This window comes from Marmota flaviventris, chromosome 4 (assembly GCF_047511675.1).
Source record: "Marmota flaviventris isolate mMarFla1 chromosome 4, mMarFla1.hap1, whole genome shotgun sequence".
NCBI classification, from domain to species: domain Eukaryota; kingdom Metazoa; phylum Chordata; class Mammalia; order Rodentia; family Sciuridae; genus Marmota; species Marmota flaviventris.
In genome coordinates, this window is record NC_092501.1 from 13,302,010 (window position 1) to 13,313,496 (window position 11,487).

Here is an 11,487-nt window from a genome sequence, read left to right on the forward strand (position 1 = left end):
AGAAGATGTAGAGGGAAGCCTATATGCTTTCGGGGTCTCCCTGAGTCCTGACCCCGGTCCTAACATCTCCAGACTCTTGGTAAATTCTGCTTAATCAAACTGGATGTTTTCCTAGAGGTCCCCATTTTTCCCCTTCCCCAATAAGCATTTGCATTTCCAACATGTATGGAGGGTGCCCTTGTCCCCCAACTTTAAAAGGTACAGTTCTTCAACTTTAACTTACAGAAAAATCACCCCAGGAACCAGCTAGAAAAGCAAATTCTTTAATGCTGCTCTCAGGCATTTAACCAGCAAGTAGGAGATCCAGGAAACTGAATTTTACTCACTCCATATCAGCTTGATGCAGAAGGGTGATAGACTCCTAAGAATGTGGCTAGAAGTAAACAGCATTATCAGAAACAAGAATTTCATGTTTCCACTTCTATTTCATGTTGTCTGGTCACAACAGATGAAATTTGCAGTCTAATACTCATAATTCCTGGCATTAACATTAAGATCATTGCTCTGTGCATCTTTGGTACAAAACATGACCAACTGGAAATTTGGAAAACTCAAAGCAAGGGACAGGCTTGGACTTAAAAATAAATAAATAATTTTTTAAAAAAATAAAAAGCCTTGAGGAGCTGGCAAAGAAGCGCATGAGTAGTTTTGAGATCAGACAAAGCAGAATTCAAATTTTGCACTTACTAACCCTGTGATTTGGACAAGTTATTGATCTCTGAGTTTCCATTCTTTTATCTATAAAACTGGGATATGCTACTTCCCGTGGAGGAAGGGACTATGCACCCCAAGTGAGTGCTCAATAAGGAGTTCCAACTTATAACAATAAGTATGCCACTATTGTCCCTTACAAGGAGGGCAGGGATTTCCAAAACCCAACCTGAAACTTGCGTTTGGGATCTGGCCACATTTTGGTCACCATTGCCCACCATGCTTGAGTAGCGGAGTCCTTCCTGTAGGTCACTGTTAGCTCCCCAGCTGCCTCCTCCCCACAGACCTAAAAGAAGTGGCAAGTTGGGCTATTTTTATTTTTAAAAAAACCGGGCGCCACAGGTGTCCTCGTGGGGATTTTCAGGCAGCAGAGGCCTCCTAGGAAGGGAAACCAGGAGGCCGCAGAGCCGTCCAGCTAGGGACCCAGAGCCACCGGAGGTGGCCCATTTTGATCCAGGCTGTAGCTGGGTCCTACGCAGTCCGCAGGGCTCCTAAGTGGGGGAGGGGAATCCTACATCCTCCTGCGCACCCGACTTGCGTCTGGTGGGTCCCACTTGCACTCCCACCCAGACCCAGTGGCAGGGTAGGGCCCGCGGGCGGGGATTCAGGATTCCCAGCCCCGCCTTCAGGAGCTGCAGGGAACCAGGACCTCCATCCGAGCACTCGAGTCCCCAGTACCCTCACTGGAGACGCGATAATGGGAGCCCAAACCCCGCGGCCGCACTTCGCAACTGCTCAGTCATCTTGGGAGTGAAGCCCTGGGGGCCTCCAGGCGCCAACCCGGGTGTTTGAGCGTTACAGGAAGTAACCGGAAAGTTGGCTGGATTTGTCAAAACCCGTCTTCAGAACGCGGCTGCCGCGGTGACCCTTCCTCTCGGCTCCCACTGGCCTGCGGGGGGGAGAGCCCGCAACCAAAGGCACTTTCCCTCGGGCCTGGAGCGCAGCGCTGGCGGCGAGGCAGACCGACGGGTCATCAATCCGTGGAGACCTAGGAAACCCGCCGCCCAGTGGAGACCAGCTCCGGATACTCCTCCCGCTGCCCCCAATAATATGAAGTAAAAGCCCCAGGTCTGCCTGCAGGGCCACAGACGCCCTCCAGAACCGGGCTGAGCGTGATTCTCCTAAGGGACTGCGGGCTGGGGGAGGGGGACGCAAACCCCGCTCTGGCCGACCCCTCCCGGCCCCGGGTTTGATGGGGTCCTGAGCGGTGGCGGCGGAGGGAGGGGAGATGGTGGCCGGACGGTGGGGCGGGCGGTGAGCGCCGGAGCCCCTCGGGGCCCGCCACACACACTGGCAGCCCTCCCCGCTCCCTCGCTGCCTCCCACCCGCTCGCCGCGACCCCCGCCCCCAGCCCCCGCCCCTCCCCCGCCCGCCTCCGCCCCATTCTTGGAATTGTGTGGAAAAATTCTCAGCCAAACCTCCCACCTCTCCTCTCCCCCCCACCCCCTTTTAAAAGCCCCCTTTCCTCCGCGGCCCCTGCACTCTTTGTGAATGAGGGCAGGGAACACGGCCCTTCCCCCGCCCAGGAGCCACGCCAGACCGCCGCACTCAGAGGACTGTTTGTTAATAGTCCAATTAGATAATTGCCATCTTTCACTCCTTTTGCTCCGCATTTCCCATAAAGGAATGAATGGGGAGAGCGGCGTGGAGAGGGCTTCTGCCCCGGCAAGGTGACGAGAAGGGCTGGAGCATGCTCCTTGCACAAGGCCATGCGCTTGAATTGAATCATTGTAGCCTAATCAATGCTCTTATTGGATTACTGGCTGTTGCTTTTCTCAAAGATATTGTAGCAGAGACAATGAAATAGCTAGGGGAAAACTTTTTTTTTTTTTTTTGAAGCAGATCTCACAGTTGAGATTTTCCCTGCTCTCTCTCCCTCTCCCCCTCTCTCTCCTGCTGGACTCTCTTGAGCACAAAGCTGCCCTTTGAATGGGCTGTCTCAGGGCTGCTGGAGGTGCAGGCATGAAAAAATCCAACTGGAACTAAATGAAGAGAGGTGGCAGTTTAAGATGGCTGTCAGCGTCGAGGTGTGTTAAGGAGTGGCTTGGGGAGACAGCTTGGCTTTTTTGAGTGTGGGGGAGATACTTTTTGGGGAAAACTTTCTCTCCTCCCCCGCTCTCCCCACCCAGAGGCAACTGCTTTCTTCTGCTGCAGGGTGTGTGAGGGGTATTTTCCCTCCCCCCTCCACCCTCATTCAGCGCTATCTGGCGAGTGTGGAGAAAACCCCTCTAGCCAGTATGTGAACAGGAGGGTCAAAGGCAAAGGGAAAGTTAATAATGCCTGCTAATGGTACTAACAATTCAGGATGAATCTTGTCAAAAGTTTTTCTGGAAGTGTAGGTCTTTGATTGTGTGTTTCCTGAAAGCAAGACCAATCATTTCCGTTTATTCACTGGCTAAACCCCTACTTGATTGGGGACAAGGACAGAAACCATCCATTACGATCTGATATATTATCCAAACAATTTAGTGTATTCATGAGGTAACCGAAACGTGGGGGCTGCGAAATTACCCGTAATCAATTGCAGCAGCGAGTGTGCGTCCCCCCGGGTGTCGGACAACTACAACTCGCCGTCTCAGTAACAGGCGGGAGCCGCAGCATTTCGGAGTTGCGCTGTTCGCTACCTGATCGCCAGGCTGGGGACATTGGACGTGCTCAGAAGACGCGGGCGCTGACGAAGCGGCCTCGCCGCGGCTGCACCGGGATCCTGGACCAGACCCGCCGCCTCTCTGGGAGCGCGCCACTCTTCCGTAGCCGCTGACCTGCCGGCGGCCGCCGAAGCCGCCCCGCGGGGACATTCATTCTTGCCGCTTGCCTCTCTCCAGACTGAGCTTAGCGGCTGCGTTGTAGGGGTTTTGTCCCCTTCTGCTTCTTCTTTTTTTTTTTTCCTTTCTCCTTTTTTTTTCTTTCTTTCTTCGTTTTTTTTTTTTTTATTATTCTTTTTTTTTTTCCCTCTCTCTGTGCGTTTTGCCTATGTTCGGGAAACCAGACAAAATGGACGTCCGGTGCCACTCGGACACCGAGGCCGCCCGGGTCTCGAAGAACACGCATAAGGAGAGCCGCGAGATCAAGGGCGCGGAGGGGAACCTCCCGGCCGCCTTCCTCAAGGAGCCGCAGGGCGCCTTTTCCGCGTCGGGCGCTGCGGAAGATTGTAACAAAAGTAAATCCAATTCCGCAGCGGACCCGGATTACTGCCGCCGGATCCTGGTCCGAGGTAGGGATGGGCCGGGCTGTTGGGCGCGTTCTTTGGGGGCGACTTCAGGCCCCGAGCAGCGCGCCGCCACCGACCACGGCCGGCGGGAGGGGTTGCTGGCTGGGACTTCGTAGAAAGTTGCTGGCCCTCCCTGCCAGGGTGCGGCCGGCCGCTTGGGACTTGAGCTTGGGGCTCACCAGCGCGCTCTCCAGGGGACTCGGAGGGGCCCCGCCGGCCAGGTTGCCGAGAGAGCCGAGGGGCTGAGCGGACGAGGCCGGCCACCAGGCTGCGGCCTCCGACCTGGGAACTCCGGGAGGATGTGAGCGCGCCCTAAGAGCTGGAGGACCTGCAGAGAGCTGGCCTGCAGGCTCCTGCGCCCTAGCAGGCTGAGCACACCCCAGGGAGCGCGGGCTTCGGCCGGCCAGTTGGCGCGCTGGGCCGAGGGCCTAGGCGCTGCGCTCCGGGCCTGGCCGCCGTGGCCAGGAAAATCGGCCGAGCTGGGTTGCAGGGCTGCGGTTGTCCACTTAGGGCTTGGTTCGGCCTCACTTGGGGCGCAGCGTGCGCTCAGTCCCGGCAGTGGCGGCGGCGAAGCCCGGCCTCGGGCCGGCGCCGCCCCCGCCAGCAGATAGCCAGGCCCCGCGGGCCGGGATTCCCTCCCTCCTCCTTCCGCCGCCCGAACTCCGGAGGGCCAGAGACCCGGGGTGGGGGTGGGGACCTCTGGAGCTCTGGAGCGCAGGCTGCTCCACAGCCTGATGCCCGCAGGACCTGGGCCGGTCAGTGAAGGCACCCTCAGCCTACAGGGAACCCGGGTCGCGCAGCCGAGGTCCCCTAGGCCAGAAGGAACATCAGTCTATTTGGAATTGATTTTTTCCCCCTCCCTTGTCTGGAGGGCTCTATATAGACGAAGTCTGGTCCCTCCTCTTGTCAGTGGTGTGGAGTTAGCTCCTTTGCCCCGCATAAACACACGGTGCCTTTGATTCCCGGCTGTGGCCGCACCCTCACCCCCCTCAGACTACTGGGTACTGTGTCCTCTGGCCAGCTTTGGCTAAGAAGGCGGAAGGAGAGGGGAGGGTTCTTGATGCCTGACATTTCCCCTTCCCCAGATGCCAAGGGGTCCATCCGAGAGATCATCCTGCCTAAAGGCTTGGACCTGGACCGGCCCAAGAGGACACGAACGTCCTTCACGGCGGAGCAGCTCTACCGGCTGGAGATGGAGTTCCAGCGCTGCCAGTATGTGGTGGGCCGCGAGAGAACAGAGCTCGCCCGGCAGCTCAACCTCTCTGAAACCCAGGTACTAGGCAGCCAGGCTGCGCACTGTTCTGCAGCAGGCTCCCTCCCATCCACCCCCCCTCCCCAGCTTGTTCTTTCCCACTACCCAATTTGACTTTGGACAGAACCTCCCAGGGGAAGTAGAGGAGATGGGCCAATGGAGGAGAAAGGGCAGAGGCTTCCTCCCCTTCTACAAGTCGTCCTTTTCCCTCTGCATCCCCAAACCTTGCGCACCTTGGACTGGCCCAGGCAGCACCAAATCTTGTCCTTTAGGAATTCTTATTGGTTCCCAGTCTTAAGAATTTGTTTCTTACTTCTACTCTATAAAGACCGACTTTTTGCCTATTTGGGCACTCCATTATTGGCCCGATTTCCAGTCACTGACCACTTTGTGTCAGGGGCTTTACACCACTCTCAAACCCATTTTGCAGAAAGGTGTGCAACTCCCAGAGACCTGCCTGTGCAAATTTGTCTGCCCTGGCCCTGTGTTTGTTCTGGACACAGTGATGAAAACCACTCTGAACTGCTAGGAGGCTCTGCCTGCTGTGCCAGTGGGGTGAGGTATGGGAAGGGTAGCAGATAGATCTAGGGTCGGTCCAGGGAGCTAGCACTGCTGACTGTCTTTAGGTCTTCTTTACATCGAATCCATATGTTGTCCCTGAAGCTGGCCTTGTGAATTCTGGGCCTAGAGTCACTGTAGAGTTGAGAGCTTTGTCCTGCAAAGGCCGTTTTGGGGCTGACCAGGCCATGTTACCAGTTTGACCTACTAAGGCAGTCTTCTTTCTGATGACAAGTCCTTTCCCTATGCTCACCTCTGAAGTAGGTGGGAGCATTTTAGGCCTGGAGTTTTGGAGGAACTCTTGAGGACTGAGGATAGAATAGATGGGATGTTCTTTTAGAGGTTTAATTGGCATCATAATTTATTAATCTAGACAGGGTAGCCTTTCCATATAGCTGCTACATTCTATTCTAGGTAACCACTAGGCCAGAAGAAGGGCAGAAGAAGAGGAAGTGAGCTGGGAGGTTGGGGTAGGGTAGTAGTCTATCTCAGTCTCTGGTCTTCTTCCCATGATTTCAAAGTTCATGATGGAGAGCAACAGGAATGATAGATTAAAAGTAACATGCAGACCTTCCAACTCAGCTGGCAGTGATAAAAAGTGGAGAAAGTTTGGCCTGTAAAATACTTCTTCACCCAAATTATTTCACCTAGAGCCCCTTTTCCTGCTTGCTGTTAGTTCTTGGTCAGTTCTTAACCCAAAAGCAGGCTTTACAGCCTTCAACAAGAGTAGCAGTTCTGGAGCTAAATTTGAGCCTTGGGCCAGGGGCCTGGTCCAGGAAGGCCAAAAACACTCCTCCCCATCCTCCTTGCTTCCCGCTAGCATTGCATGCCTAAGGCCTCACAGCATTTACCTGAAATTCGGGCTCTCAGGCTGAGCTGATTCACATGTCTGTGAGCCCCCAATCCTGCTGGGGGTAGGGCGGCAGCCCAGTGAAATCCCTTCTGGTTGTGAACATTTTTATCACTTTGGTTTTTTTTAAACGGCCCCGGCCCGGGCCTGCTTCCGTGACCCGGAAGCGCAGCCCAGTAGAGCTGTGTTCCCCTCGTGGTGGCGCCAGCTTCCCCCGCAGCTCGGGTGCCCGGACCTCTCGGGCTTCGGGGTGGGGCTGTGGCTAGGGCTGGGGCAGGGGGAGGGCCCCAGGAGCCCTCGCGCCCCAGGAGCCCGCTCCCTTTGACGCTTGTCTTCCTTACTCCTCTCTCCCACCCTCTCCGCGTCCCCGCGCGCAGGTGAAGGTCTGGTTCCAGAACCGGCGCACCAAGCAGAAGAAGGACCAGGGCAAGGACTCGGAGCTGCGCTCGGTGGTATCGGAGACCGCGGCCACGTGCAGCGTGCTGCGGCTGCTGGAGCAGGGCCGCCTGCTGTCGCCGCCTGGTCTGCCCGCGCTGCTGCCACCGTGTGCCACGGGCGCTCTCGGGTCTGCGCTGCGCGGGCCTAGCTTACCCGCCCTGGGCGCGGGCGCCGCGGCCAGCTCGGCAGCCGCCGCCGCCGCCCCAGGCCCCGCGAGCGCCACATCTCAGCACCCGCCGGCTGTGGGCGGCGCTCCCGGGCCGGGGCCCGCCGGGCCCGGGGGACTGCACGCGGGAGCGCCGGCCGCCGGCCACGGCCTCTTCAGTCTGCCGGTGCCCTCGCTGCTTGGCTCGGTCGCCAGCCGCCTGTCCTCCGCCCCATTGACAATGGCTGGTTCGCTAGCCGGAAATTTGCAAGAACTCTCCGCCCGATATCTGAGCTCCTCGGCCTTCGAGCCTTACTCCCGGACCAACAATAAAGAAGGGGCCGAGAAAAAAGCGCTGGACTGATTTTAAGTGTTTCCCTGTATTTATATTTATAGTATCTATTGTGGTGATTATTTATGGACTCTAGCGCGTTAGGCGCCCAGGGCTCCTGTGCAGGCCTCCTGGCTCCCACCAGGCCTCTGACAGCTCATCTATCCCACGGGCTCTGCGACCAATTTCATCTCACTTAGGCTATTTTCCCCCTCTACCTTTCCTTCCTGTTCCCGCCCCTCAAACTTCTTTCTGAATCCAGGAGTGATCCAAAGAATTGGGGGAAATGCCCGAATTAGCCAACCAATGCCCCGCCCTGGAGGGAAGAGACAGTCCACGGCACAGGACACCTGGTCTAGATCGGGCCTCCGAGCGAATTATTCCTATGAATATTCGAAAGAGGAATTCTGCACGCAAATGAAGAAGCTTGCAGGTTTCTTAAGACCAAAAAGGAGGACAGCTCCTTCCTCTTGCCAGAGAAATTAGGGCTTTTGGAAGTCCTTGGGCCCCACTTTGCAGACCTCTTTGGATAGTCGGTGCACACTCAGCTTCCTGGCGAGACACATCCCGCTGAGTTTTCTCCCCTTTAGGAAAACTCCAATCACGGTCTCCCTTAACCCCAGGAAACAATAAATAGAGCATCATGGTAGGCATGGTGGTAATAAATTTAATCTAATCAGCAATAAAGAGTAATTACTACGTAAAACCAGATGAAGTGGAACCAGTTTTTAAATACTGATAATAATGGCGTTTGGAAGGGGTAAGAAAATTCAGGACAGGAAATGCGCCATGGGGCAATGCAAAATCAAAGTTCCCAGTGTTGTGATTTTAAACAAAAAATTTGGGGCGGGGGAAGCAAAAGAAAAGTAAACGCCGCTAATGAAAGAAAATTTCCAATCTTTTCTCCCAGGCTGTTCGGGGCGGTGGCCGATAGCTTCCCGCTCCTCTGGGAGAGAGCAGTAGCCGGGTCGCCAGCGCTTCGCCCCACCGTCCCCCAGACGCGTGGCTCAGGGCAGAATTGCTGGGTTTGGAAACGAATCAACACCCATTGCCTCCTCTCCCAGATTCTCGGGTTCACAAAACCTTTCAATCCAGGAAACGCCTGGATCTCAGAGCAGATTTTGCGGAAGAGGAGGTAGGGACGCAGCCAGGATCTCCGGGCTGTCTGGCCTCTGTCGCTTGTCTCCTTGTCCAGAAGGCTCCCTGCGTGGCTGAGAGGAAAGGCATCCCCTCCCGCACCCTAACCCCAGGGCTTCAGTGGTCCCAAGTCAGCACCGCGACCGCCAGGCGCTGGCGCGGCCTCACCCCTCGCAGCAGCGACAGTCCCCACAGTCATAGCCACCCGCATTTTAACCAAAATCACAGACCCAGCCCGCGAGTTGCCGCAGTGTCTAGAATGTATTCACCGATCCGAAGCGAACGCAAAACATTTTAAAAATAGTAACTTTATTGTAAATTATTTACGTCGGAAGCTCCCCCCACCATCCTTTTTCTTTCTTTCTTTCTTTCTTTCTTCCTTTTCTTTTCCCCCCTTAGGCAAATAGTGGAGAAAATAATGAACGTTTCAAACGCGGGTAGGTGTCACTGAATCCTGGCTACTAACTTTGTTCTGAATGTTTTGGATATTTGGATGTTTTGTATTTATGTGGTGAGAGTGAAATATATATATCTATGATGATAAATAAGGTGTATTTTTTGTCTTATATTTGAAGGATAAAAACAAAAACAAAAACAAAAAGAAGATGAAAAAGAAGACCTAGCAAACGATGAGACTCTGTGTAGGGACTCCAAGGGCCGAGGGTGGCAGCCCCTGAAGTACAGGGGCCCTGTGATTGGTACCCTGAACTCCTGGCATGAGGTCTGGGGAGCATTTCGGTTCCCAGGGAGTCAGAGACGCCTGACTATGAGGACCTGGTCCACTTATTTGATCGTCTTGTTCTTGGCTTCTATCTGTTTCTATGGCGTGGGTCCCTTGGATCCTACCCCCTCTATCCCCCACAAGTTTCTTGGTTTATTTAGGAACTTGTCTTGGGGCAACCAAAAGTTCCTGCCTCCTAACACTGTCAGTTTCTAGAGTTTTCCAGTTGCATGTGCATTTGGACTTTTGTGCATTTATGGGGGGAACAGGCTAAATGTTCTTTTCTTCTGACTTAGAAAAAGACTGTCTGCCATCAAAGAGAAACTTTGAGAGAGAAGGATACTGAAATAGATATTAATTCCTGCAAGAAGACCTCTCCCTCCATTTGGTCCTAGGACATAAGCGCTGGTGCTGGATGTAGGCAGAAATCTGGGGAAGCTAGTGTGTACCGCCCCGGGTGCAGCTCCAGGAACCCGATACAGCAACCCAGTTCTGGACCTAGCTTGTGGCATCTGCACATCTGGGTGCATCTGCCAGCACCCCCACTTTGAAGCGTCCAAAAGGAGGTTGTGGCACAGTGTGGCCAGTGAAATCCTTCAATGGGACTGGGATGCTGCTGGTTTGGGTTTTGGCTTTGAGCTGGCAGTTTTGCTGAACTCAGAGCAGCCATTCCCAGAGTGTTCACTTTTGTTTGCTGCTCTTGGATCTTCCTCTCTTTCCTCTTTTCTCTCTTGAAGATGCTTCTCATTTCTACTCTTTCTACTCCTCTCCTGTAGACCCCTTTCCTTCCTCTCTAGTGGTCTGTCTCCCCCCTCCTCCTTGCTTCTCTCCAGTGTCTCTGAGCGCTCTCTCTCTCTCTCTCTCTCTCTCTCTCTCTCTCACACACACACACACACACACACACACACACACACACCCTTTTGGATTCTTCCTCCTCCTCCCCTGGTTGCCACAAGGCTAAGGCAGTGGGTGGCTCTGGCTGCATTTTCAAGGTTGGTGACTGGGGTCCCCCAGTGGTGAGAAAGGATGGAGAAGATGGTATAATTTTATGGAACAAAAGAAAAACAAAATCAAGCTTTGGGTCCCCAACCAGCTCAGCCTTCTCTCTTAGGAGCCTGAGTCTGAGACCTTTCTAAGCAGATCTGTCTTTCCACCTCCCCCATTTCTCCTTGTGGCTTTCTTATCCCTAAAAGGGGAGTGCCCATCACCTGTCACCTCTCTGTGCACACCTCCCTTCCCTAGCTGGCTTTGGGCAGAACTGCTGAGCTCTTCATCTACCATTCAGAAAGAGCAATTGTTCTTAAAGAGCCTCTTATGCTCAGAAAAATAATCACAATTTTAATTAAAAAAACATTTGAGACAATTCATTTAATTTTAGTACCTGACTTGTTTTGCCTCCCCCCCTCAAGGCCCCCAGAAAGCTGCCTTGGTGAGGTCGCTGGCCTCTAACTGGACACTCACAGGGCAAGGAAGAGGCAAAGGCTTCCATGCCAACAGCTGGCTCTGCCTGGGAGGTGGGGGGGGTGGAGCTAAAAGGAATCTCTACTCAGGCTCACACAAAGCAACATCCAACTTGTTTCAGAGCAGAGAAGGAAAGAAATCCTCTCACTAACCCCTGTGTGTTGGTGGTCAGGTGGGAAAGATGTGGGAATCACTTGGGGAGCTAAGCTGGGGCACTTGCTCATATCGACACTTGCAGTTGTCCTAACCTTGGGTCAGAATGTATTCCTATTAAATAACATTTAGCAGCTGTCTGTGGTTTACAAATCACATTTCACGTAGACCATTCTTTTATTCCTAATGGTGGCTTTTGGAAGTCCAACCCCATTTTGAAGATCCACATACAGGATTGGAGCAAATGGTTTGCTCAAAATCACATGGCAATTCCCAGGCACAAGATCATGAGCTCTCTATAGGTCCAGGTTCTTCCTCTTTTGGATTCTGTCTCCCTCTCTCCTTCTCTTCCCCTCTTCCCTCCCTCCATCTGTCCCTCCCTCCCTCCTCCTTCCCTCCCTCCCTGTCCAAGGTGTCTCACTCATCCTACCTTTAACTTATCTGCATCCATATCTGCTAACTCCCATTTCCCAGTCTTTTTCTACTGTGACAGCTGCTGAGGTTCACCTGGTACCTTTA

General features: G+C 54.0%; 1 protein-coding gene across 2 annotated transcripts; it reads left to right on the forward strand.

Annotated features, from left to right (window-relative positions):
- Positions 1-3,684: 3,684 nt before the first annotated feature.
- Vax1 (ventral anterior homeobox 1) lies at positions 3,685-9,074 on the forward strand. Of its 2 annotated transcripts, none has more exons than XM_027930429.2 (3): positions 3,685-3,925; positions 5,008-5,195; positions 9,033-9,074. In XM_027930429.2, exons 1-3 carry the CDS (start codon positions 3,685-3,687, stop codon positions 9,072-9,074), a joined length of 471 nt encoding a protein of 156 aa, XP_027786230.2. The 2 variants fall into 2 exon arrangements, with proteins under 2 accessions (XP_027786230.2, XP_027786229.2); XM_027930428.3 differs by lacking the exon at positions 9,033-9,074 and adding an exon at positions 6,960-7,529.
- Positions 9,075-11,487: the final 2,413 nt, after the last annotated feature.

Excerpts from the sequence above, each read along its gene's own strand:
- Vax1 (XM_027930428.3), top strand. The coding sequence starts at position 3,685 with ATGTTCGGGAAACCAGACAAAATGGACGTCCGGTGCCACTCGGACACC. Across the intron at positions 3,926-5,007 it reads CCGCCGGATCCTGGTCCGAG|ATGCCAAGGGGTCCATCCGA; the intron begins GTAGGGATGGGC and ends CCCCTTCCCCAG. Across the intron at positions 5,196-6,959 it reads TCAACCTCTCTGAAACCCAG|GTGAAGGTCTGGTTCCAGAA; the intron begins GTACTAGGCAGC and ends CCCCGCGCGCAG.